The 27,693-nt window shown below is 36.9% G+C and overlaps 1 protein-coding gene across 3 annotated transcripts; it reads right to left on the bottom strand.

Annotated features, from left to right (window-relative positions):
* Window positions 1-7,428: 7,428 nt before the first annotated feature.
* GTF2A2 (general transcription factor IIA subunit 2) lies at window positions 7,429-27,450 on the bottom strand. 3 transcript variants are annotated; one of them, XM_045899954.3, is made up of 6 exons: window positions 27,293-27,439; window positions 17,511-17,662; window positions 15,600-15,720; window positions 14,746-14,850; window positions 10,037-10,163; window positions 7,429-7,732 (listed from the first exon to the last, which is right to left on the bottom strand). In XM_045899954.3, the coding sequence occupies exons 3-6, from the start codon at window positions 15,669-15,671 to the stop codon at window positions 7,707-7,709; spliced, it is 330 nt and encodes a 109-aa protein (XP_045755910.1). In that variant the 5' UTR covers window positions 15,672-15,720; window positions 17,511-17,662; window positions 27,293-27,439; the 3' UTR covers window positions 7,429-7,706. The 3 variants fall into 3 exon arrangements, with proteins under 3 accessions (XP_045755910.1, XP_045755909.1, XP_064426451.1); XM_045899953.2 differs by lacking the exon at window positions 17,511-17,662 and having other exon boundaries at window positions 27,293-27,450; XM_064570381.1 differs by lacking the exons at window positions 17,511-17,662; window positions 27,293-27,439 and adding an exon at window positions 27,019-27,258.
* Between the last annotated feature and the right edge of the window lie 243 nt (window positions 27,451-27,693).

Raw genomic sequence — 27,693 nt, 5'->3', positions numbered from 1 at the left:
GTATTTAAAGCATCTTTGCTAGAATGGATCTAAGCTAAAGTGGCCTTCACTCCAGGGATATTTTATGGCTACTACTAAGGCATGACCCCTCTGGGGTCTCTATTTAATATCCTGGGTGATTACTGAGGACTCTGCACTCTGGCTCCTGGTCCTATGTAAGCTCTGGGAATTGCTATTTACAACTAACCGCCCCCCCCAGCCCCCCAGTCACTTATTGTTTGATCTTGTAGAGTGTCATTCTACTTACGTAGAGTACTCAGTGAAGACTCTAGGGGACCACTGTATTGATTCCTTTCTGGAACTCTGCTAATGTCCAGTTACCTGAGTGTCCCTAAACCCCAATTTCTACTATCCATCACCACACAGTTACACATTTATGTTCTTGTGATGAGAACTTTTATGATTTTTCTTTTAGCAACTTTCAAATATGCAATAAAGTATTTTAACTATGGTCACCATCTTGTGCATTACATCCCTAGGACTTACTTATAACTGGATGTTTGTACCTTTTGACCATCTTCGAACATTTTGCCCACCCACCTCTACTTCCTGCCTCTGGCAACCACTGATCTAGTCTCTGTATCTATGAATTTGTTTGTTTTTTAGATTCCACATACAAGAGAAATCATACATAATTTGTCTTTTTTTTTTTTCACTTAGCATAACTCTCAAGATCCATCTATCTTGCCACAAATGGCAGGATTTCCTTTTTTACACCTGAATATTCCATTGCATGTATATGTATGTATATATATATCACATTTTCTTTATTCATCTGTTGACAGACCCTTAGGTTATTTCTATGTCTCGAATACTTAAATAATGCTGCAATGAACATGGGGTAAATACCCAGAAGTGGGATAACTGGGTCATATGGGAGTTCTATTTTCAATGTTTTGAGGAATTTCCATGTGGTTTTCCATAATGGCTGTACCAATTTACATTATCACCAATGGTACAAAGAGTTTTTCACATCCTCACTAACACTTTTTTTATAAAAGCCATTTAAAAAAATTTTTATTGTTATGTTAATCCCCATACATTACATCATTAGTTTTAGATGTAGTGTTCCATGATTCATTGTTTGTGCATAACACCCAGTGCTCCACGCAGAATGTGCCCTCTTTAATACCCATCACCAGGCTAACCCATCCTCCCACCCTCCTCCCCTCTAGAACCCTCAGTTTGTTTTTCAGAGTCCATCGTCTCTCATGGTTTGCCTCCCTCTCCGATTTCCCCCCCTTCATTCTTCCCCTGCTGCTATCTTCTTCTTATAAAAGCCATTCTAACAGGTATGGGGTATGATATCTCATGGGGTTTTGATTTGCATTTCCCTGGTATTAGTGATACTGAGCACCTTTTTTATGTACCTGTTAACCATTTGTATGTCTTCTTTCATGTCATTCTAAATCCCCATTTTTTAAATTGGACTGCTTTCTATTAAGTTTTATGAGTTCTTACATAGAGTATTAACACCTTATCAGATACATGATTTGCAAATATTTTCTCCCATCCAGTAGGTTGCCTTGTCATTTAGTTGATGGTTTCCTTTGCAGTTTTTTGGTTTGTACAAGGCTACCTGTTTGTTTCTTTTTGTTGCCTTTTGTTTTTTAATTTTTTAAAAAGATTTTATTTATGTATTTATTAGAGAAAAAAGGAGCAGGGGAAGAATATAGGGAGAGACAGAATCTTAAGCAGACTCTGTGCTAAGCACAGAGTCTGACATAGGGCTTGATATCATGACCTTGAGATCATGACCTGAGCCAAAACCAAGAGATGGATGCTTAACCGAATGAGCCACCCAGGTAGGTGCTCCTGTTGCTTTTGGAGTTAGATCCAAGATAATCACTGCCAAGACTGACGTCAAGGAGTTTGCCACCTGTTTTCTTCTATGAGTTTCATGGTTTCAGTCTTACATTCAAGTCTTTAATTCGAGGTTTTTTTTTTTGTTTTTTTTTTTGTTTTTTTAAGTTTTTTAAGAAATCCCTACACCCAATGTGGGGCTTGAACTCACAGTTCTGAGATCAAGAGTTGCGTGCTCTACTGACTGAGCCAGCCAGGCAGCCCTGAGCTCATTTTTGTGTATGGTAGAAGATAGTGGTGTGGTTGAGTTTCATTCTTTTGCTGTTCAGTTTTATCAACACTATGTATTAAAGAGACTATCCTTTCTCCATGCATATATTCTTGGCTCTTTGGTCATAAATTAAACGTATTTGCGTGGGTTTATTTCTGGGCTCTCTATTCTACTGAACCATGTGTGTGTTTTTATTTCAATACCATACTGTTTTGATTACTATAGATTTGGCAATATAGCTTGAAATTAGGGAACACAGTGCTTCTAGCTTTGTTCTGAAGATTGCTTTGGCTACTTGGGGTGTTTTGTGGTACTTCATCTTGGAAAACAGAATGAATAAAATCACAGGGGAAAAAAGCTTAGAGCATGTGTGTCCAATCCCTTAACTTAGGCAAAGGTTTGGTACTTGCCCATGTATTTCCAGAAGTGGAAAGAAGAATCTCCAATTTCTGCCAGGAATAGAACTTTGGCAAAAGAACCAATTTTGAAGCCAATTTCTCCTGGAATAGAACTTTAAGAGGTTCGCAGAATCAGAAAATAAGAGTTGGGACATTCAAGACAGAATACTGTTGAGTCTTTCTGCATAGTGCTCTTGAGCTAATTGCATTAAATTCTTTGCTGCATGTTGCCACATTCCTGTACCTATTATAAAGTGAAATGTCTTGTCCCAAACCCCATGCAAACCCTATCTATCTATGTACTAGGAAAATAAGATCCTATTACTATCACAGCATGTAAAAATAAATAATAATAAAATAGCTGGGTGAATTTTCACCAAATTAGAGGGCATTTTTAGAATGGATTGACGGGTGCCTGGGTGGCTCAGTCGGTTAAGCAACTGCCTTCAGCTCAGGTCATGATCCTGGAGTCCCGGGATCGAGTCCCACGTCAGGCTCCCTGCTCAGCAGGGAGTCTGCTTCTCCCTCTGACCTTCCCCCTCTCATGTGCTCGCTCTCTCTCTCGCTCTCTCAAATAAATAAATAAATAAAATCTTTAAAAAAAATAGAATGGATTGACAAAACAAAGGCTTTAAAATTTACTGGAGTGTCCTGAAAGGCTCTATATGCCATGATAGTAAGAAAAAGTGGACACAGAAAACAAGGGTAAAAAGCCCTAAATATAATACTTTAGGCCAAATTCTACACATTACAAGCATTGACTTTAGGGGAAAAAATCCTTTAAGAATTTTCTAACATATATTCAACTAGATGAGTATAATGAATCCCATTTATTACTAAATTTTAACAACTATTATTGCATGGTTAATTTTATTAATATCCCCCCCACCCATCACTTCCCTCATTTGTTTTTGAAGTAAGTGCCAGGCATCATGTAATTTCATTCAAAAATATTTAGTAGCAAGCATGGATTTTTTTTTTTTTTAAAGATTTTATTTATTTATTTGAGACAGAGAGAATGAGAGAGACAGAGAGCACATGAGAGGGGGGGGAGGGTCAGAGGGAGAAGCAGATTCCCCGCCGAGCAGGGAGCCCGATGCGGGACTCGATCCCGGGACTCCAGGATCATGACCTGAGCCGAAGGCAGTCGCTTAACCAACTGAGCCACCCAGGTGCCCCGCAAGCATGGATTTTGATTGAGTTCTCACTTGGATACTTCTATGTAATATGCTCCTACGTGAGTAGCAGCAAGGACTTTTTAAAAACTTAAAATTTTTTAAATTTAAATTCAATTAGCATATAGTGTATTATTAGTTTCAGAGGCAGAGTTCAGTGACTCCTCAGTCTTATGTAATACCCAGTGCTCATTACATTCCATGCCCTCCTTAATGTCCATCACCCAGTTATGTCATCTCCCCTCCAGCAACCCTCAGTTTGTTTCCTATGATTAAGAATCTCTTATGGTTTATCTCCCTCTCTGATTTCACCTTTATTTTTTTTTTTTTAAGATTTTTAAAAATTTATTTGAGAGCGAATGAGCACAAGAAGGGGTAGGCTCAGAGGGAGAAGCAGACTCCCTGCTGAGCGGGGAGCCCAACGTGGGGCTTGATTCCAGGACTCCAGGATCATGATCTGAGCCGAAGGCAGATGTTTAACTGACTGAGCCACCCAGGAGCCCCTGATTTCATCTTTTTATTTTTCCTTCCCTTCCTCTATGATCCTGTTTTGTTTCTGAAATTCCACAAGAGTGAGATTGTATGATAATTAGCTTTCTCTGACTTATTTCGCTTCGCATAATACCCTCTAATTCCATCCATGTCATTGCAAATGGCAAGACTTGGGTTTTTTTTATGGCTTCGTAGTATTCCATTGTATATACATACCACATCTTCGTTATCCATCAGCAAGGACTTATGTAAAGATGTTTAAATAATAAGCGATGCTGTGAAGGACAGCTTGTATTTTAATGCACTCTAGTTTTATAGCTTTTGGGGTTTTACACTCAGCTCTCCTGACTGGCTTTTTGGGCTTGGAGAAGTGGACCCCCTCTAGACCTTAACTTTCTAGTGCACCGAATGAGGCTGGATTCATTGGTTGATCTTTGAGGTTCCATCAGCTTTGAAGTCTCTGATCTGTGAACCTCATCATATTGTGGCCAGCAGGTCCGGACAGATGTCTATATATTTGTTAACACCCTGAACTCCCAGCTCTGTTGACTTTTTTTTTTTTTTAGTGAAATTTCCCTGTTCTGGAGGTCTTGAATTCCCACAATTATTTTTCTAGGCCAAATTTTAACTACTGCATGGATACTCTCCTATCTTTCCTGCATTATTTCAGCTTTGTTTCATGTGTCTCCCCTCCCCAAAGACCACTAAAGGCTCTAAGAATTTCTCTGCCCAGCTTTCAAGACCTCTGGTAATCTCTCATTCTCATGTTAACTCTATGTTCCACTTTCCCTTACTCTGTGCTCTATTTTATTGAGTCCAAATTTCATAACAAGGCTACAAATAATGACTTCTCCAATTGAGAAATATACATATTAATAATACATGTATATAAACTTTCAAAATTTTACTATTAGTAGGAATCTAATTATGACCCACTCAAAACTGAAGGCAACCTACCTTCATTGTAATTGATGTCTACCAAGAGAGAAACTATTCACTTTTTTTTCAAAATTAGCTGAAGATAGATCAAAATAAGCCAAACAATGACCAATCCAATAAAGTCAGAGGGTACTCTTTGCCTACTATTTGGGTGTTAAAGTAGCATTAGTAATGCATCTGCAGTGGACTGACTCTACAGCTTTTACTTAGTCCTAACAGTAGAAAAACTAATGGATTTTTTCTTCTGCCACATTAACAGGCAAGTAAATTTACTATCATTGGAGCCTGTGGCTGGTTGGGAAAGCACAAAGTGGAGTGAGTTCTTGCTGAGACCCTTTTGTAACTCCAGTAAAGTGTGAGTACCACTATGGGACCATTAGAACACCTACTGCAATTAAGGGTCAGCTATGCGAGTAATGAGAACTGACAGGAGGAAATGTGAGCTAGGATTACTGCACTCCTGCCCAGGCGAAAGGAGGTGTATATGGTGACTAACCTAAGTACAAGAACAGACTTCAACTGATGGAATGAAGTTCTAATGAAGTTACCTGGATTGAGCACCTGAGTGAGTAGTGAAATGGACCATGTTCTTCCAATCTCTTGTGTCTTTTCATGTATTTAAAGGACTCCTTTGTAAGAGGAGATCAATATTAGTTACACGCAGAGACAAAACTGGGTTTAAGTTTTGAAGGCTGGGTAGGATGTTGATTTTTAAAAGGAAAGCCATGAGATATGGAGGAAACAACATAACCAAACTTGACTGGAGCAGATTATGTGCTGGGTGGTAGGGAAGGCTAGGAAGAGAACCCTGGAGTCGATTACTAGAATGGACTGCAAAGATAAAAGTTAAGTGTTAATGTGAGAGGCAAGGATTACACTAACATGCTCAGGAAATGCTACAGAAGCACCCAGAGCATGACATAAGTCAGTATTACTCCAGTTAGTAGGTCAGGCCAGCCAACCATGTCTTACAACAAACCCCTCACCCAGGGAGGAGAAATGCTTCTGCATTTCTTGGAAACACAATCTATTGATAGGCTTTACAGGGTTTTAAATTCCCAAACAAGTATACAACTCCAGCCCTATTATTCCTTCTGTAAGAACTCAGTGACTACTACAAGCAAAAAAAAAAAAAAAAAAGTTTAAATCATGACTTACTCTTTAGAACCAGAAATTTCGACAACTACTGTTCACTATCAACATACTTGTCCCCTAACCATTATGTTGAACCTCCAAAGTAAAAAGGTTTCGGTTTTGATTAATTACAATTAAGAAAAGTCCTAGTTATGTACACTTTGGTAATATAGAGAGGTTGAGTTTGTTTCTTAATTTGTAAAAAGGGAACAAAGGTCTTCTGAGGTTGTTAAGATCATCCAGGAGAATCTATGTAACACATATAACTTGGTCTCACTCATAATAGTCAGTTAGGCTTGCTATTATTTTACAAAGTCTGTGCTGCTAAATCGATCAGACTTGAGCACTGTTTGCTTAAAAATGACACTTGTTATATAATGTGCTTCTACAAATGAAAAAACGGGGACTATGTGTAATACAAAGACCTATTTAACATTTTAATAGGTTTATAAAAAGCTATTTTGCTAAAGATTACTGACAACTCTATTATCTCTCAGCAGCATTATCTTTCAGATAGAGAAAAAGGTAATTTTTCATCCCATTGTAGCTTTGGCACACTAATTGCAGGTGACCACAGGATGGGACTGTCAAGAGCCTACCCTCACTAAATGATAAAGTGTCAGATCCTTATTAAAAATAGTTGGTCTTGACTCCTCTATAGTCAGCTGCTGAATTTCAGTTACTTAACTACCCGGTGCCCGATAGTCTCCCTCTGATATTTTAGAAAAGCCACATTCTTCATTAGATATACCCAGACTGACAAACAAGGAAAACTTTTTTCTTTCAAGTACACAAAGATATGGCATATATTCAGTAGGACTTTTTATTGGAGATCTAGTAACTGTTAAGATGTAGATAATTTTTAAAATGTATGAAATATGACCAATAGGGCCAGCTTAAGAAATTATTTACATGTCATGTGGAGACTATTTTATGTTGCTAGGTTTTTTAAAAAGTTTTGTTTTGGTTATGGAAGCTGTGTAAAGATTGTCTAACTTTTCCTAATTGAGTTGTACTTAGGTTTTTCACACCAATAATTGGTTTTATATTTTTAAAAAAGACCTATCCCAATCCAGAATTTGGTTTTTGCCCTAATGATGAAACTAATTTCCCTTTACTGAAAATTTCCTTTGTAAGGAAGATGGTGCGCTTTCAAAATGCTTATCTAATCTCTTCATATTGCTAGCTTAATAGCTCTACCATTTACTACTCACACTGAGTTTTAAAATGAGTTTATTCAAGAATGTTCTTAGGAAGGCAACAATGTTTGTTATTAAAAAAAACTTCTGTTTCTTCATGCTGAAAAGGTAATGTAAGAGGCTAGAGTTATAAGCTTCTTTCTATTGGAATTCTGATAGTATATATAGCACAGTGTAGTCATTTCTGCGATGCCAGAATAAATTAAAAAAAAGTCTCTTCTATGCTTCTCTTCAAAAAAGCGATGAATAGTAACAGAAGATGGCATTAAAAAAAAGCCATTTTTTTTTTTCCAATTCATTCTGTAGTATTGGAGCCAGTATCTAGGAAACAGAAGAGAGAAAGAGTAAATTCAAGGAGCAACTTAAAATTTAAATATTTTGAGAATATTTTAAAAAAATAAAACAGGAACTAATGGTGGTGGTGGTGTGAAGGATGGGGAAGAAGAGAAGGCTGAGGGGAGCTGATCAAGGAACTGCCCTGAGAACTTAAATACCTTTCAAGGCACAGGTGAGAAGATAATTCTTAGCTCTCCATATTTATGCTATTGAAAAACCAAATTGTATTATTTGGTTCATTATATAAGTTATACTGGTTTGGTTCCTAGAGCTACTACATGACCATTTTTTCCCCTTAGGTCCTCTACTGTCCCCAAATTTTAAACCACAAAGGACCATAACATATAATCAGAAGAAAATTGTTATGTTAATTCCTGGTGAGATACAGACCAAAATTCTAGCCACTATCACTCTTCCTATTTCAGAAAGCTGATTTTTAGAGAAAATGGGCTTATTTCATAGTAGCACTCCATTTATCTGGTTACTAAGGAATGGAAGTTTCTCAGTTAAACTTCTTTTAAATGCCAAACTTTTTATATTTTAATTTTGAAAACATTCTAAGATTGTATTCTTTTGTGATGACAGAATACATGGAACACAACTTGAATACTCAACTGTTTTTTCTTTGAGATCAGTTAATACTATGTGAGGGAAGCAGGGCAAACTTCTCAGAAGCTATGGCAATAGGTAAGGCTGATTTGCTACTTTTCATCTACTGAATTTTGGAAAAAAAACACTCTTGCCTGTTTAGGCAAGAGTATCTGTGCTGTCCAACATGGCTAGCTATGTGTGGTTATTTAGGTAACTGATAAAATTAAATAAAAAATAAAACATTAAATTTCTTAGTTGCCCTAACACATTTATATGTGGCTACTGGAAAGTACAGACAGAGAACATTTCCATAGGTACAGGTTTTACTGAATAGTACTAGTCTACATCATTAACTTACTTTGAAAGATACAGAAGTTATGAATTAATGCCCAAATTCCACAGTCTAGTAAAAACTTAATCTCAGGGTTATGAGGATGCTATTACCCAAATTATAAGAAAAATATGAAACAAGTATACATTATCTGACATAGTTCTGGATTACAAGATGATAACATTTCTGCATAAGATTACATAGATCTTTTCTGTCCTTATAACAAGGAAACAAAGTATTTGATAACTATATTAAAAAGTTATCTTTGCTTAAAGTTCTTAGAATGATTACTCCTAGCTAACCTTCTGAAAAGTACAAGTCATTGAAGTGTTGCTAATTTCAGAGACTTTCTGATCTCCGGAAGAGACTAGTTCTTAAAAAAAAAAAAAGGCCAAAAGTATAATTTTATACAGCCGGTGAGAAATGATGTATTTGCAAATGTGTACACATGTAAATGTATATCACCGTAAAAACAGATAAGACTAGAAAGTTATACAATAAAATATTAAGTGATGTTATCTCCAGTTGGTGTTACAAATTATGCTTTTCTGTCCTCTAAATTTTTTCACTGATTAGCTATTTCTTTTGAAACCCAAAATACATAAAACCAAATTTCCACATTTTCTTTTGCTTTTCAAAACTCCCCTTCTTAGAGAGTAATAGTCATTCTCTATTTTAGGAATAGCTGTTTAGATACAAATGGTTCAGATCATAAAGTAAAAATATATTTAAAATATAATTAGCAAAAAGGAAATAACTAATCATGGAAGAGAAAGATGTATAGTTTTTGAAACATTTGACTTAAACAAGGTCCTAGGTCTGCCATCACAGATGTAATAGATCAGGAATGGATATTTACCATTATACCTGATAAGGTTCTTATGGTTATTTTAAAATCTTTTAAATGATTACTTTAAAAATATAAAATGTATAGGCATCCAGCAACACAGAAACTAGGATAAATTTCAAAATTAAACACTTCAGGGCGCCTGGGTGGCTCAGTCGTTAAGCGTCTGCCTTCGGCTCAGGTCATGATCCCAGGGTCCTGGGATCGAGTCCCGCATCGGGCTCCCTGCTCCTTGGGAGCCTGCTTCTCCCTCTGCCTCTCTCTCTCTCTGTCTCTCATGAATAAATAAATAAAATCTTTAAAAAAAAAAAAAAAAAAAAAAATTAAACACTTCAAATCTGTGGAGGCAGTCTATGTGTCCTGTGAAATGTTCACACCTAAAGTCATTAAGAGCACTGTTTGAGAATTGAGATCTGGAATTCAGAATTCCCCCCATAATTTCAGACAAAGATTTTCTAAAGACTCACAAAAACAAGATTTCAAGTAGCTTTGCTTTCACAGTAATTAGGTAAACACTTACTTTTACCATCACAGGCTACAATTTTCACTTTATCCACTTTAATAAGTTCTGTCACCTCTCTGAATTCAACATCATTCAATACAAAAGTCCACACGTTATCGCAGAATCTGTATGTATTTAGAGAGCCCTTTAAAACAAAACATTGACATACCATGAAGTCATTTTTTTCCCCAAAGCAATTTGAGAACTCAGCTACCAACTACCTAATTCTTAAGATTTTCCTTAATTTTCACTCTATCACTTAAAAAAACACCCTAGATAAATTTACTAAGAGTTAAATACTGTATACTTTCAGTTCTGTTAACAGTCTGCAAATTACTTACCTAGAAGGTGAAGAAAAGTTGAAAGGAAATTTGAATTTGTACTTCTACTGCCCTCTTGTGGCAATATGATAAAAGTTCACCTCTCACAGAAAATCCACACACTTTTTGATTCCACCCAAATTTAACGATTAATAGGCTATTATGTGTAATGTTACACCAATAACAGTCAATAAACACATTTTGTAACATTCTATGCATTATATTCTGTATTTTTACAATAAAGCTACAGAAAAGAAAGAAAATCATGAGAAAATACCTTTTACAGGACTGTATTTATTGAGAAAATCTATATATAAGTGGATCCATGCAGTTCAAACCCATGCTGTTCAAGGGTCAACTGCATTTTATTGTATGTGTTAACTCTCCGAACTTGTACAGAAGCAGGGACTACCCAGAAACATTCAATTTTAACGCTGTGCTTCCCTCAGATCAATTACTGTATTAGCCACAGAAACTACAGTATTACTGTCCTGTGCAACTGATAAAAAGTTACTTTGTTTTCTTTTTTTAGGAGCAGGAATAATTGCTTAAACATTAAAAGGAAATTTTTGAAGAATGGGGTGAAAGTGCAAGGATAGACACCAACTGAATACAATCAAAACTTGACACATACATACACATGGAATCTTCACAAATGAAATTTAGTGTTTGGTAAGAGATTTATATGCCCCAAACCTTCAATTCAGAAAAACATTCTCTGCAGTGTTACCCACAATAGTAAAAACTACAGTCTATTTAAATGTTCTATCAAGTGAGAATGATCAGGGAAACTATGATGCTATGAATGACTTAACCCAATATTAAAAATATGAGTAATTACTATTTGCTGGACTATGCTAGGCTCTGAGGATACAAAATATGATTCCTGGCATCAACAACAAGCTTCAGGTAGCAGGGGAGAGCATTAAAACAACAGCAGTATTATGAAAGCATAGTAAGCTAGGGGCACCCAAGGGTATGGAACACATGGGGCACAGAAGGCTTCTCTCACGAAGTGAAGTTTGAGTTTTGAAAAATGAGTAAAAGTCAACTGTGTCAGGAGGTCCCAAGGGGAAGGAGATCCTGGAGAACCTTAGAAAGCTTTTGCTGTATCCTAAAAGAAGGATTTTGAGCAGAGTAGTAACATCAGATTTGCATTTCTCATGATAACATGAAGAACTGATGGGCGGGGGAGCTGAATGAGAGGTGAGAGTGCCTTTACTATAGCAGCAAAGAGGTCAATAGAAGTGGAGAGAGGGGCGCAGCTGGTTGAGCGTCTGACTCTTGATTTCTGCTCAGGTCATGATCTCAGGCTCATGGGATTCAGCCCTGTGTCTGGCTCCAGGCTGGGTGTGGAGTCTGCTTGTCCCTCTCCCTCTGCTCCTCTCCCACTCTCTCTAAAATAAGTAAGTAAAATCTTAAAAAAAAGAAAAAAAAAATTTCCTGTTAGGACTTGACAACCAACTTGGCTATGGTGGGGAGACAAAATTTGTTATCTCTCAAGATTCTGGCTCCAATAACAGTGCAATCATAGGAAAAGACAGTTTGATAAATCTGAAACTTGCTGAGTTTGAGATCTAAATCACCATGTGCAATAAGCAGCTGGTGTGTGGAAGAAAGCCTAGGAGCACAGGCCTCTTGACTGTAGAGCCACAGGGTTGGATTCATTCATTCACGGAGAATATGTGGATCCCTAGCTAAACCTAAGGAATACCAACAATTAAACTACAAAGGGTCTGAGAAAGAGAGGGGTCAGAGAACGGAAGCTAGGACAGTATGGTTTCCACAGAGACTAATCCATAGTATCACAAATTATGCATCAGGTTTAGCAACAATAGGGCAAGAAAAGTTTCAGTGGAGTGGTAAGATTAATGCACGGAAAACCACGTAAGACATGTTGGGTTAACAAAGAATTATTAAAAAAAATAGATCTCATTAGCTACAGTCTGAGCCTTTGGAAGGCTACACAGCCGAATGCCAATAATCACTGGGATTTATGCTTAGTGTGGGAACATTCACTTTCACTTATTTTATTGCTATATTAAATGCTTTCTAATATTTAGATTAAAATAGACAACATAATTAAGAGAGCTCATTGGCTAGATAACTTTTGAGCCAACAAAAGCTTAATAAAATGTGAACACAAGAAGAAATGAGATGATGATATCATCTTTTAAGATTTTTTTTTTTAAATTTGAATGAGCATGGTGGGGGCGGAGGGGAGAGGAAGAGAAAGAGGGACGAGCAGGCTCCGAGGCGGGGCTCATCCCAGGGACCATGACCTGAGCTGAAGGCAGAGGCTTAACTGAGTCACCCCTCTCTTTAGAATTGTTTCGCGAGCTAGAATCCCTAATAAATATCTTCTTCACTGTGTTCATGAGAAAGTCATAATCTAGTACCTCAAGAATCAAAAATTTTATTTAAAAAAAGTATTGGAAGGAACTTTTTAAATATTAAAAAATATGATATTTGGCTTTGGTCAAGTAACTGATTATCTTAAATGCACCTTTAATAAATACATGTGTTTTTTTAACATTAATCTACAACTGGGCAACATTCTTGCAGTTAAAATATCATAATGCATGTTAATTGTAGAAATGAACAGATAGGGAATTCAGAAGGGCGATTTTTCTTGACCATTAAATCTTTTAATGCTTCCTTAATTACTATTTGAAGTTTAGTATTTTAACATTAATTGTAAACTCTCACCTGCCAGCATACATTCTATCAAAAGCATACGCGGACTCTTTAAATGACTAGTTCAATATGAATGTTCTCCCTAAAAATTAGTTCAAGGTTCTCGGTAAACATATATTTTGACTTTTTTTGCTAATAAATTTTAACACAGAAATTAAAATCTTAATTCCCATACTCAAGGAGATTTTTTTCCCCTATAAGATTCTACTAAATGATCTGTTATATGAAATTCATATGACAATTTAAAGCAAAATTTACGATGTTACCTAAGATTGCTTCAATGGGCCATCAGGCCAGTAAAATATAGATTTAAACGTGATCTAGCAAAATGCCTTTGAAAATTAGAAATTACCAATGTGTGATCTCTTCTGCCTTTGTCATATGTCCCACCAAACAAAACAGGTTATTTGCAAACATTCTGGACTTAAAACTGATCAAGTCTGCTGTAATGGGAGAGGTAGGTAATGAAAGCCTGGGCTTAAAACAGTAGGAAAAGAAAAAAAAACAAGAATGGGAAAGTCAGATCTGCTCAAAAACTAATTATTTCTAGCTTTTGGAGAACAGACAAACTTACAAAACACTACGCAAAAGAAATGCAATGTCCAATTATGTTTAACTTTAGCTAAATAGATCCAAATTAGAAAACTAAATTAGAAAACTGTTAGGTATCAACATGGATCAATTTCAAATTAAAGCATCTTGGCAGATTTGCACACATAGTTATACAAAACAGCAAACAACTTTTGCCAGAATAGTTACTGTTAAAATTTCAAGAATCTATTGATAAAATTTTATAAAGATACATTTTACCCAGATAACTTTTAAGCATGTGAAATTAGTAAGAGACTTATTATACAACATACATGCAGACTTTATCCCTTCACTAAATTCGTTCTCTGCCAACCCAATATTCACAGCAATGCCTGGTTTGTAACAGGCACTGAAATGTTTGGGGATTTCTTAAAAAAATTTTAAATTTATTTAAAATTTATTCAACAAACACTATGCTCTTAAAAGCAAATTAACCTCTATGTTCTTTTCATATACTGTAACCTTTTAATTACTTTATGGTATCCCTTAAAACAACATAAGCATAAATATTATGTAACAGTGTACAGTGATATTTGATTATATATATCTGACTCCATCAATATCAATGTGGTAAAATTACTTCTATTCACCATGATACTTTCAATGGGCCTTTAATTTGAATTTACCATCTTTTGTTCAGTTTGGGATTACTGTTCAAATGAGATCAAGCTATCAGAACAGATCATTACCTACCACCAGTTCAGATCTTCATAAGAGTAGGTGGGAGGCAACATGAATGTACTTCCATGGAATGGGTGAAGATCAGAGTTTGAAAAACATTAAGTGAGCTTTAGGGACTACTCTGTCACTTACCTTCAATCCTGCAGGTAATGGTTTGGGCGTTTGAAATCTCAGTAACTCTTCAGGGAAGGCAGCGAAACATACATAGGCTGATTTGTGAAACAATGGAATAAAAGTCTAAAAACAATTCTCTCTCACATTAAGTGGATAAACTTAGTATAGAGGTCATTTAAAAGTAAAGTATAATTATAAAACAAACTCCAATATTTGATTAAACCATCGCTTCCTATTATGATTCATAAATATGTAGGGGTCCTCAAAAGCACTGTTGTTAACAACCACTGGTGCAAGCTTCTAGATTTAGGAAAATATCCTTACCCTGAAATTGACTCTGTTCCTGACCCTCTGTGCCAATGCTGAATTTATAGCTTTATCAAACTGAAGTAGAACTTGAAGGGCAAGTTGGGGGGTGATCTGTTGAGACTGAGAAAAAGTAAAGGTCATAAATCCTCTTAGAGAAGGACATTAAAGACAAAATATGTACGAATTACCATCTAACATTTAACTGAGGTTAACAGAGAGCCTCTTAAACTAGACTCCCTTCTTTGCCATACTGACAGTTAAGGAGTAAAGCCTGACAATATTTTCTTGCATTGTCTTGACACAAACATAATTTTGAAAAGAAAATATGCAGTGATGTTACACTGCCAGGCCAAAACTCTATCACTCCTTTACAGTGTCTGGAAAGAGGCATCTGATAGACTGAAAGAATGCAGTGTCTTTAAAAAAAAAAAATGCAGGCCCAGTAATCTATTTTTTTAAAAACCTAATCTCATCAAAGCTCATCAACTATATGAAAACAAATGGAAATACTTAATATGTTCTTAGATGAGCTTTATTTTAAAAGGTTATTTCTCCTAAAACTGAACTATAAATTTAAATTTAAATCTCAAAAGACTTTATCAAATTGTCCAAAGTTACCTTAAAGCCACACAGACTATGCCTTATAAATAAGAGAAAACCAATAATCTCAATTTTTATGTTTAGGCATGTTAAACTATGTCATTTGATCTTCATTATATTTTATGCCCTGTAGTCAGGATGGGATAAATACTGCCTTGCTGGGTCAAAGATTCTAAGATCCTTTACCTCTTAGCTCTCTGCCTGAGAGAAGAGATCTAACAAAACTTATTATAGACTCCTCTAAATAAAAATTGGTTTTAGTCTCCCACCTGTATGAGCTCATCAAGGCTCTCCTGGAGACTGTTTCCCAGAGTGGTATTTCTGTATAACTGATATGCCATGGCTTAGGAAGAAGAAATTGTTTTTCTTATTCAGGCTTGCATTGATGTCCTAAAAATTTAATATGAAAGTATTAAACATTATAAACCACTAATGTAATATAGTCTATTTCATACATTCTAATATATGCTATCACAACTCTTAATATTGCAAACTGCTATATAATTAAGACAAAGAACAGTTAAAAATGATTTTTCTATTTTTTGTTATTCTGACATAGGCATTTATACTCCTTTATACAAAGCACAGATATATCTATTAAAAGGTACATCTTTACCATCTCTTTTAAAAGCCTGCCTTTTGACCTAATCTAGAATCAATTTACTGTGTACTACCATTCCTTTCTCCTGTCAGTCCAGTGATCCAGACAATCTTTTGGCTCACAGTTGCATGCCCTCTGCTTCATTTTTTTCCCTTAACATTTGGTATTTATAGAGTGCTTACCAAGAAGACAGCACTGTGATAGGCAGGAGGGAGAGGAAGATGAATAAGGATATGCTCCTGGACTCTAAAAAATGTATATTCTACAGAGGGTAACAGATACACAAAACAGTATTTAACTCAATAAAGAATAAGCACCGTGACAAATGTACACAGTGTGTGATGGAGGCCACCTGTGGACTGAGTGAACTCATTAACAAAGGCTTCCTGATTCTTTAAGCTAGACTTCAGCCAAACAAAGGTGGAAGATCATCTTAGGCTGAAAGAACAGAACGAGTAAAGCCACAGGAGTATGAAATGATACGGTCTGTAGAGAGAACTATAAATTGTTCCACAGGATTAAGGTGTAATTATGAACAGGAAGTGGTAGGAGATGGAGCTGAAAAAGACGGCATGGTGTATTTGTTCCAACAGGAGGGATGCCAGGGAGAATGTACTGGAAGATGAGAAGGAGATGAGGGCTTGAACAGGGTGGCAGTAGTATAGATTCAACAAATACTGAGCTACAAGTCATAGACAAGATCCCTGACCTCATGGCACTTTCAGCTTAGAGATGGACAGGAGACATATTCAGGGAGTTATCAGGAAAAACTCAGCAAAAATAATGGCTAGTTACCAGTCTTCACATTATATACCTGCAAACACTTGAAACCTTTTCTTTGGCTTTTTGGGGCCCCACACTCCGTTCTCTCCTCCCCACTCACTGGATACTACTATATTTGTTTTCTTTGGTCCCTCCGCAGGTACCTGACTTCTACTTGAGTGCCCTAAGGCTTCTTAGGTCTTCTCTAGATGCTTTACTCCCTTAGTATTAGGCTATCTGCTGATGACTCTCAAATGTATATCCCCAGTCCTTCTCCCCTTGTTGCCCTATATAAAATTGCCTCCTTGCCACTGAAGGGAAATATCAAGTAGGTAGCTCAAATGAAATGTGTCAAAAACCAAATTCCTGATACCATGTCCTCCAAACTTCTTCTGCCCTCACCTTGCCCACCTTAGTAAACAGTAAATCTGGTCTAGGGTAAGACACCCCCCAAATTTCACATTTGGCATTAGTTTCTCTCTCACTCCGCATCCAATCTGTCGGTCAATTTTTTCAGCTCTTCTAAGTATAGCCGGAAGCTGACTTTTACCAACTCTAGTACTACCACCAAATCCCCATCATCTACCAGCAAGAGCACTGTGATAGCCCCATAAGAGGTCTCCCTGTTTCTACAATTGCCTGTAACACCCTTGCCCCTAGAGCAGCCACACTGAGCCTTTTAAAACATAAATCAAACCACATCACTCATTTATTCAAAACCTCCAATAGCAGCATCCTGTTTCAGAATAAAAAAAGTCCTTCTAATGATTTGCAAGGCCAATATGATCGGGGTTCTCCACCACCTCAATGAACTTACCTTCTGCCCCTTACTCCTTCATTCCCTCTGCTGCAGTCATACTGGTCCCTTGCTGCTTTTCAATATGGCAAGATAGTCTTGCTTTAAGGTCTTCGCACTGTCTGTCCTTTTTGCTTCAAATGTTCTTCCCAGATCCCTTCATGGTTCACTCCCTGATTTAAGTCAGATTTCTGCTCAAATATCACTTCATCAGAAAGAACTTCTGTGACCAACCTATAAAAAGGAACTACCTCCCTTCCCCCTTATACTACTTTATTTTAATTCATACCATTAATTGAAGCTGACATATACATGCTTATTGTTTACATCCACTAAAACAGATGTTCCATAAGGATGGGGACTTTTGTTCACAGTTATGTATTTGCCATCTAGAACAATGCCTAGTATATAGTATGCATTCAATAAGTATTTATTAGTGAATAAGTAACTTGAATAAGAATAAATGCTGTTATCAATTATTGTTAATTTGTCTAAGTGTGATACAAGGTTTTCTACTTTACTGAGGAAAATGAAGCAATGAAAACTTCCAGACTCTCAAAACGGCATCAAACCACCTTCCAATACCTATAACCACATACACTCTGCCTCCCTGCCTGTCACAATAGCCAAACTATCCATGCTGTTATCCAAATACAATCTTTCTACCTCTACATCAAGCCTATTCTCTCTAGTACACTCAAGAATATTGTTCCAACAGCTGAATCAGTCCTTCTCTCCCTCACCATCACATTTCCCCTCTCTGTGGATTATTGCCATCAGCAAACAGGTGGCTACTTCTCACATCTTCAAAAAAAAAAAAAAAAAAAAAAAAAAAAGTCTCGACTCCCTTTCCTCACTAGCTACACGGTATTCCTTTGTTCCTCTGTGCAGCAACGCTCCTAAGAGTTGTCTGTACTGTCTTCTCATTCCTTTTCTCCCATTTTCTCTTATATTCACTCTTCACTCCTCTTATATACTCCTCACTCACTCACTCATAGGCTTTTGCCTCCAACACTCAAAAGAAACAGATGGTGAAGGTCACCAATGGCATTGGTAAAGCTAATCCAAAATTTTCAGTCCTTACCAGACTTAATCATTTGACACAGCTAATTACTCCCTCCTCTTTAATAAAGGATCTTGGCTTAGCTCCTGGGACCCACACTTTTTGGGTTGTTCTCTTAAACTCACTGGTTCATCCTTTTCCTATACCTTGCCCTTGAACTCACTCCTGGATCCAACTGCTTACTCAACATCTTTATTTTTTGTCTTTCCCATTTCAGTTGATGTAACTCCATACTTCTGTGGGTTTACGCAAAAACCTTTGAAATTATCCCCCACTCCCCTCATCTCACCTTCACATCCAATCCCTAGCAAATCCTGTAAACTCTATCTTCAAAATGCATTCAGAATTCATCCATTTCTCACCATTTCCATTGTTACCACCCTGGTCTATGCTATGATCATCTGCCCCTGGATTACTGAAATAGCTTCCTAATTGGTTTCCCTGCTTCCACACTGTCCCTACACTTTAATCCCAACCCAGCAGCCCATATCTTTTTTTGCTCCAAACCTCCCATGGCTTCCATTTCACTCAATCCTTACAAAAATCTGGCTACCAATAATCTCTCCAACCATATCTACCATCTCTCCCTTGCTCTCACCCTTCTACAGACACACTGCCTTCCATGTTATTCTTAGAACATGACAGACATGTACCTCCCTATGTAAGCCTTTGTAAAGGCTGATCTTTCTACCTAGAATACTCTTCCTCCAGATATCCACTTGGTTCTTTTAATTCCTTCAAGTAGAATATGTATTTAATGAGCCTTAAACTGATGGCCATACTTACAATACCAATTTCCACCTCCACTCTGGAACTTCTCCCAATCCCCCTTTTCCTAATATGTGTTTTTGATGGTACCATCACCTTCTAACACATTATTTATTTATGTTTATTTCCTGCATCCTCCAACGGGGACTTTTGTCTGTTTTGTTCACTGAAGTAAAGCAAATGTCTAGAACAAACAATAACTGACTCATAATGGAAACCAAATAAAAATCTGTTCAGTAAATTAATGAGGGCAAAAATTAAGTATGTGGGTAGGTGGGGGAGGGTTAAAAAGGGCAAGAAGAGGTCCCAATGGAGATACACACTTGTGTCATACTCATTTGACAACAGTCTAAGAGTTATCTAGACAAGAGCTATAATTTAACAGTGAACTATCAGAGAAATTAAGAAAACAATCCCATTTACAATTGCATCAAAAAGAATAAAATACCTAAAAATAAATCTAACCAAGGTGAAAGCCCTATACACTGACCACTGTAAGATACTAAAGAAAGAAATTGAAGACAACAAAAATGAATGGGAAGATATTCCATGCTCATGGATTGGAAGAATATTGTTAAAATCCCCATACTACCCAAAGCAATCTACATGTTCATTGCAATCCATATCGAAATTCCAATCCCATTTTTCATAGAACTACAACAAACAATCCTAAAATTTGTACGGAACAACAAAAACCCACATAGCCAAAGCAATCCTGACAAAGACAAACAATGCTTCCTGATTTCAAACTACATTACAAAGTTAAAGTAATTAAGACATTATGGTATTGGCAAAAAACAGACAAATCAATGGAATAGAATAGAGAGCCCAGAAATAAACCCACATTTATATGGTCAATTAACTTATCACAAAGGAGGCAAGAATATACAATGGGGAAAAGAGTATCTTCAATAAATGGTGCTGGACCACTTTCTTACACCATACACAAAAATAAACAGAAAATGGATTAAAGACCTAAATGTAAGACCTGAAATCATAAAACTCCTGGAAGAAAACATAGGCAGTCCGACCTGTTGGGACAATACCCCTACCAACTTATTTATGCATAGGTCTCCTCAGGCATAGGGAACAAAAGCAAAAATTAAACTACTGGAAGTACACCAAAACAAAGAGCTTTTACAAAGCAAAGGAAACCATTAATAAAACCAAAGGCAACCTTGTGAGTGGGAGAGAATATCTGCAAAGGATATATCTCATAAGGGGTTTATATCCAAAATATATGAAGAACTTTTATTAACACCAACAAATCAAATACTCTGGTTAAAAAATAGGCAGAAGACCTGCATAGACCTCTTTCTAAAGAAGACACACAAGTAAGAGGCCAACAGACACAGGAAAAGATACTCAACATCACTAACTGTCAGAGAAATGCAAATCAAAACCACAAGATCTCATTTCACATCTATCAGAATGGCTAGTATCAAAAACACAAGAAATGTCAAATGTTGATGAGGAAGTGGAGAAAAGGGAACCCTCTTGCACCCTTGGCAGGAATGTAAATTGGGACAGCCACTGTGGAAAACAGTATGGAGGTGCCTCAAAAAACATAAAAATAGAAATGCCATATAATCCAGTAATTCCACTAGTATATATTCACCCCCCAAAATAGAAAATACTAATTTGAAAAAATATATGCACCCCTATGTTTATTGCAGCATTATTTACAACAGCCAAGATATAGAAGCAACCCATGTGTCTGTCCATAGACAAATGGATAAGGAAAATGTGGTATATATACACAATGGACTATTACTCAGCCATAAAAAGGGATGGCATCATGCCATCTGAGACAACACAGATGGAGCTAGATTGTATTATGCTAAATGAATTAAGTCAGACTGAGAAAGATAAACACCATATGATTCTACTCATAAGTGGAACGAAAAAATTAAAAAAAAAACCACACGCAACCAAACAAATGGATAAACAAAAAGCAAAATCAGATCAATAAGTACAGAGACTGATGGCTGCCAGAGGGAAGAGGGGTGAGGAGTTGGATAAAATGGGTGAAGGGGAGAGGGAGATACAGGCTTCCAGTTACGGAGTAAGTTGCGAGAATAAAAGGCACAACATAAAGAACACAGTCAATGATATTGTAAAAGCAATTTAACAGGATAGATAGTAGCTACACTTGTGAACACAGCATAATGTGTATCAACTTGTCAAATCACTAAGTTGTACACCTGAAACTAATGTAACATTGTTGTCAACTATACTCAAAACCCCCCACAAAACTGTGGTGTATATATACAAAGAAATGTTAATCAGCCATAAAAAAGAATATCTTGCCATTTGTGACAACACTGATGAACCCAGAGGGTATTATGGGAAGTGAAATAAGTCAGACAAAGAAAAATACCATATGATTTCACCTACAGGTGGATTCTAAACAAAACAAAACAAAACAAAACAGCATCTTAAATACAGAGAACTAGTGGTTGCTAGAAGGGAGGCAGGTGGCAGGAATGGGCAAAATAGATAAAGGGGATTAAGTGGTAGAAACTTCCAGTTATAAAATAAGTCACAGAGATGAAAGGTACAGCAAAGAGAATATAGTCAACAATATTGTAATAACATCGTACGGTGACAGTAACTATACTTATCATGGTTACTGAGTAATGTATAAAACTGTCAAATGATATGCTAACGCTGTATGTTACTTATACTTAAAAATAATAGACTATTATAGACATAAATTGTTATATGTAAGCCTATGGTAATCACAGAGCAAAAACCTATAGTAAAAACACAAAAGATAAAGGATACCCCTAAAGAAAGTCATCAAACCACAAAGGAAGAGAGCAAGAAAAGAAGGAAGAGAAGAAGTCCAAAAACAGCCAATAAACAATTAACAAAATGGCAGTAAGTACATACCTATCAATAATTACTTTAGCTGTAAATGCACTACATTCTCCAGTCAAAAGACACAGAGTGGCTGAATGCATTAAAAAAAACAACAAAAAAAACCAAGGCCCATCACTATGCTGCCCATAAGAAATTCACTTTCGATTTAAGAACACATGCAGATGAAAAATGAAGAGATGGAAAAAGATATTCCATGCAAATGGAAACCAAAAGAAAGCGAATGTAGCTATACTTATATCAGAAAAAAACAGACTGAAACATAAAAACTGTAATAAGAGAAAAGATGGGTGTCACATAATGATAAAGGGGTCCATGCAACACAAAACACAACATTTGGAAATACTTGTGCACTCAGCATAGGAACACCCAAACATATAAAGAAAATATTAACAGACCTAAAGGGATAGATAGACAGCAATACAATAATAGTAGGAGATTTCAATATTCCATTTACATCAATGCATATATCATCCAGACAGAAAATTAGTGAGGGAACATCGGTATTAGAAAAACATGTTAGACCAGATGAACTTAACACATATATACAGAACCTTCCATCCAAAAGCAATAGAATATACATTCTTCTCAAGTGCACATGCAATATTCTCCAGGATAGATCATAGATTAGGCCACAAAACAAGCCAATGAATTTAGGTGGACTGAAATCATATCAAACATCTTAGACACCCATAATGGTATGAAACTAAAAATTAATTACACAAAGAAACCTAGAAATTTCACAATGTGTGAAGATTATACAACATGTTACTGAATAACCAATAGGTCAAAGGAGAAATCAAAGATAAAAAAAATGCCTTGAGACAAATGAAGATGGACATATATCAAAGTTTGTTGGATACATCAAAAGCAGTTTTAAGAGGGAAGTTCATGTTGATAAATGTCTACCTTGAGAAATAAGAAAAGTCTCACAAACAACCTAACTTTACACCTCAAGGAACTAAACACACACACACAAAATAAATGAAGCCCAAAATTAGCTGAAGGAAGAAAATAGAGATGAAATAGAGATTTAAAAGAATTAGCAATTATCAATGAAACAAAGAGCTGGCTCTTTGGAAAGATAAAACTGACAAATCTTTAGTAAAACTCACCTGGAAAAAAATTCAAATAAATAAACCAGAAATGAAAAAGATGTTACAACTGACATCACAGAAATAGAAAGGATCTTAAGAGACTGCTGTGAACAATTACATTCCAACAACTAGACAAGCTAGAAGAAATTAATTCCTTAAAACACAGAACTGAATAATGATGAAATAGAAAATCTGAATACACCAATTACTCATAAGGAGATTTAATCAGTAAACAAAAACTTCGCAACAAACAGAAGTCCAGGATCAGATGGCTTCACTGATAAATTCTACCTAACATTCAAAGAAGAATTAGTACCAGTCCTCAAACTCTTCCAAAAAATAGAAGAGGAGGGTCATGGGATTGAGCCCTGCACTGGGCTCCTCACTCAGCAGGGAGCCTGCTTGAAGATTCTCTCCCTCTGCCCCTCCCCCAACTTGGGTGCTTAGTCTAATGCTCTCTCTCAAATAAATCTTTAAAATAAAAATAGAAGAATAATAAACTTTTCCAAACTCATTTTAAGAGTCCGGTATTACCCTGAAACCAAAACCAGACAAGAATGCCACAAGAAAAAAAAAAACCTGCAGGCCAACATCCCTGATGAATATACATGCAAAAATCCTCAATAAATATTAGGAAACTGAATTCAACAACACATTAAAAGGATTATACACCATGATCAAGGGGGATTTATTCGAGGGATAGAAGAATGGTTCAACAGCCTCAAATCTGCCAATGTGATACACCATATTAACAAAATGAAGGGTAAAAATCATATGATCATCTCAATACATGCAGAAAAAGCACCTGACGAAATTCAACATTCATTTATGATAACTCTCAACAAAGTGGATTTAGAGGGAACATACCTCAACATAATAAAGGCCACACAGGACAAGCCCATAGCTAACATCACAGTCAACAGTGATAAGCTGAAAGCCTTCCCTCTGAGATCACAAACAAGACAGGACTCTTGCCCTATATTTGACAAAGTACTGGAAGTACTTCCAGAACAATTAGGCAAGAAATAGAAATAAAAGCCATCCAAACTGGAAAGAAAAAAGTAAAATAACAAATTATCAGAGAAATAAAATAATCACATTTGCAACTGCATCAAAAGGAACAAAATATATAGAAACAAATTTAAGCATGGAGGTGAGAGACCTGTATGTTGAAAACTACAAAACATTAATGAGCAACTGAAGAAGACAAAATAAATGGAAAAACATTCCATGCTCATGGATTAAAAGAATTAATATTATTAACAAGTCCTTACTACCCAAAGCAATTTACAGATTCAATGCAATCCCTATCAAAATTCCAACGGCATTTTTCAAAGACACAGAACAAACCTAAAATTTGTATGGAACCACCAAACCTCCAATAGCCAAAGCAATCTTGAGAAAGAACCAAGCTGGAGGAATCATGGTCCCTGATCCCACAATATTACAAAGCTATAGTAATCAAAACAGTATAGTACTAGGCATAAACAAACACACACATCAACAGAACATAATAGCCCATAATGAACCCATGCAGATGCTCAGTGAATTTACAACAAAGAAGTCAAGACCATCTGATGGGGGAAAGGACAGTATCTTCAATAAATGATGTTGAGAAAACTGCACAAACACATGCAGAAGAATTAAACTGGACAAACTTACACACTATACACAATAATCAACTCAAAACAGGTCAAAGACTTGAATGTAAGACCTGAAACTATAAAACTCCTAGAAGAAAACACAGCTACAGTAAGTTCCTTGACATGGGTGCTATGATTTTTTGAATTTGACACCAGAAGCAAAATAAAAAAAAGCAAAAATACAAAAGTGGGACTGTCTCATACTAAAAAGCTTCTGCACAGCAAAGAAAACCAACAAAACAAAAAGGCAACCTACTGAATGGAAGAAAATATTTGTAAATCATATAAGAAATTAATATCCAAAATATATAATTCACACAACTCAACAGCAAAAGAACAAATAACTCAATTTAAACATTGGCAGGTCTGAATAGACATTTTTCCAAAGAAGACATACAGATGGCCAACAGACACATGAAAAGATGCTCAACATCACTAATCATCAGGGAAATGCAAATCAAAACCACAATGAGGTATCACCTCACATCTGTTAGGATGGCTATTATCAAAAAGACAAGAAATAACAAGCGCTGGTGAGGATGTGGAGAAAAGGGAACCCTCATGCACTACTGGTGGGAATGTAAATTGGTAAAGCCATTATGGAAAGCAGTGTGGAGGTTCTTCAAAACATTAAAAACATAACTACCATATGATACAGCAATTCCACTACTGAGTAGCCCCCGAAAATTAAAACACTAACTCAAAAGATATGCAACCTAAGTGTCCATCAATGGATAAAGAAAATGGATAAACTATGGTGAATATATTACAATGGAATATTATTCAGCCATAAAAAGAATGAAATCTTGCCATTTATAACAGGAATAGGCACCATGGGCATTATCATTAAATGAAGTTAAGTGAGACAGAGAAAGGCATATACTGTATGATATCGGATACATGTGGAATTGAAAATCAAAAAGGAAAAAAAAAACAAAACAAGCGTGTAGATTCAGAGAACAGACAGGTAGTTGCAGGGGTTGGGGAAACGATATGGTAGAGGGAGTCGATGTAAAACAGACATAGAAGGTTTGAATTATTCAAAATACTGACTTTTAGATATATGCTAACTACACAATATGAGTTAAATATTACAGTGAGAGATCAGGTGAAACTGGAATGTTGAGCACAAGGCATATAGCCAAATAAAGTAAAGAGGTTCAAAGTGATAATAAACATAGCTGTACATAAAAAACAAAAACAAAGGAAACCTGAATGGGAGAAACTATTTGCAAATCATGTATCTAATAAGAAGCTAATATCCAAAATACATAAAGAATTCATACAACTCAACAGCAAAGAAGCTGATTAAAAAAATGGGCAGAAGATCCAAATGGACATTTTTCCAAAGAACACATACAGATCAACAACAGACATATGAAAAGATGTTTAACACCACGAATCATCAGGGAAATGCAAATTAAAACCACAGTGAGATATCTCTTCACACCTGTTATAATGGCTATTATTATCAAGAGGACAGGAGGTAAGCGCTGGCGAGAAGGCAGAGAAAATGGGACCCTTGTGCACTGTTGGCGGGAATGCAAACTGCTGAAGACACTGTGGAAAACAGTATGGGGGTTCCTCAAAAAATTAAAAATAGAATTACCAAATGACCCAGCAATTCTGCTTCTCCTATTTATCCGAAGAAAACGGAAACACTAACCTGAAACTAATGTTATGTGTCAATTATACCTCAATAAATACTAATTTAAAAAATAGCTCTAAGTTATTTAAAAATTTGTTCAAGTTAACTTGCTTTAATGACCTTAGACCTTAGATTCTTAAAAATTCCTTATGAAATGTTCAAATCTGTTAGATCTGGTATCCGCCGCATCAATTTCGTGCTCGTTCATTCTACAGTTTCGAAAATCACAAAGGCTCCACATTCGGAATTAACTCAGCAGTCCTAGTCCTGTTTAAATTCACTACCCTGTGGGAGCTGGCTTGAGGTTTAAGGCAGACTTCAAATAAGCGAAGCGGCATAGGAATGAGACACTTAAGGAATGCGCTCCCCTGATATTCGGCCCAAACAACACAACACAACACAACCCCGGATGCGTAAAGACATTCACCTGGCTAAAAATACCGCGCTGGGCTGAGGACCTCCCCCAGGACCGTTCGGCTGGCGCCCCGTGGACCACAAACCTCCCGCCAGAGGCCGCAACCGCCTCCCGCCGCCTCCCGCACTTTTCATTCGCGGGTACCGGCCACGGGGCCATCCCGGCAGCCAAGTCGGTAACGGGCCCACCCTGGGCCCCTGCCCTCTGAGCAGCCCTCGAAGACCCAACCGACCGCAGCTCCACCTCTGGGGGACCGCAGGGAGCGCGGGCCCGGCTCACCAAGTACCTGTGGGGAAGGCGCTTCCCGCCGCGGAGCGGACAGAAGCGGAGGAGCTAGCTGCCCAGCAGGAAGCACCTACTTCCCGACCACCTCTTCGGCCGCCGCAGGAGCCGCAGAGCTGCGCCGACGACCCGGAAGTGCTCGCCGAACCTGGAAGTGACAGTACGCGGGTGGGCCGGGAGGCCCCGCCCAGCCCCTGCTCCCACTCGCCACTCAAGACTTGCCAGGGGAGGGCGGGGTGCGGAGGGAGGAGGGGCGTGGGGCCAGCAGCTTTCAAGCCCTAGACCCGCCGACTGGCGTCCTGTCCGAGTAATTCACCAGGTTTACTAAATCATTCATAAGGGAATTGTAATTTTGAGATTAATCTTATCCACTGTTAGATACACAATTAGGAATGTTAGGGCAGT

The sequence above is a fragment of the Mirounga angustirostris genome, unplaced genomic scaffold (genome assembly GCF_029215605.1).
Source record: "Mirounga angustirostris isolate CCGP_5_RB_7025 unplaced genomic scaffold, mMirAng1.0.hap1 SCAF_9, whole genome shotgun sequence".
Taxonomy (NCBI): domain Eukaryota; kingdom Metazoa; phylum Chordata; class Mammalia; order Carnivora; family Phocidae; genus Mirounga; species Mirounga angustirostris.
Note: the sequence above shows the minus strand (reverse complement) of the source record. Positions and strands in the feature narration are given on the sequence as shown.

Coding starts and splice junctions, on each gene's coding strand:
- GTF2A2 (XM_045899953.2), bottom strand. CDS start 15,671: ATGGCATATCAGTTATACAGAAATACCACTCTGGGAAACAGTCTCCAG. Junction 14,851..15,599: donor GCCTTGATGAGCTCATACAG/GTGGGAGACTAA, acceptor ACTTTTTCTCAG/TCTCAACAGATCACCCCCCA. Junction 10,164..14,745: donor GGAACAGAGTCAATTTCAGG/GTAAGGATATTT, acceptor TTTGTTTTAAAG/GGCTCTCTAAATACATACAG.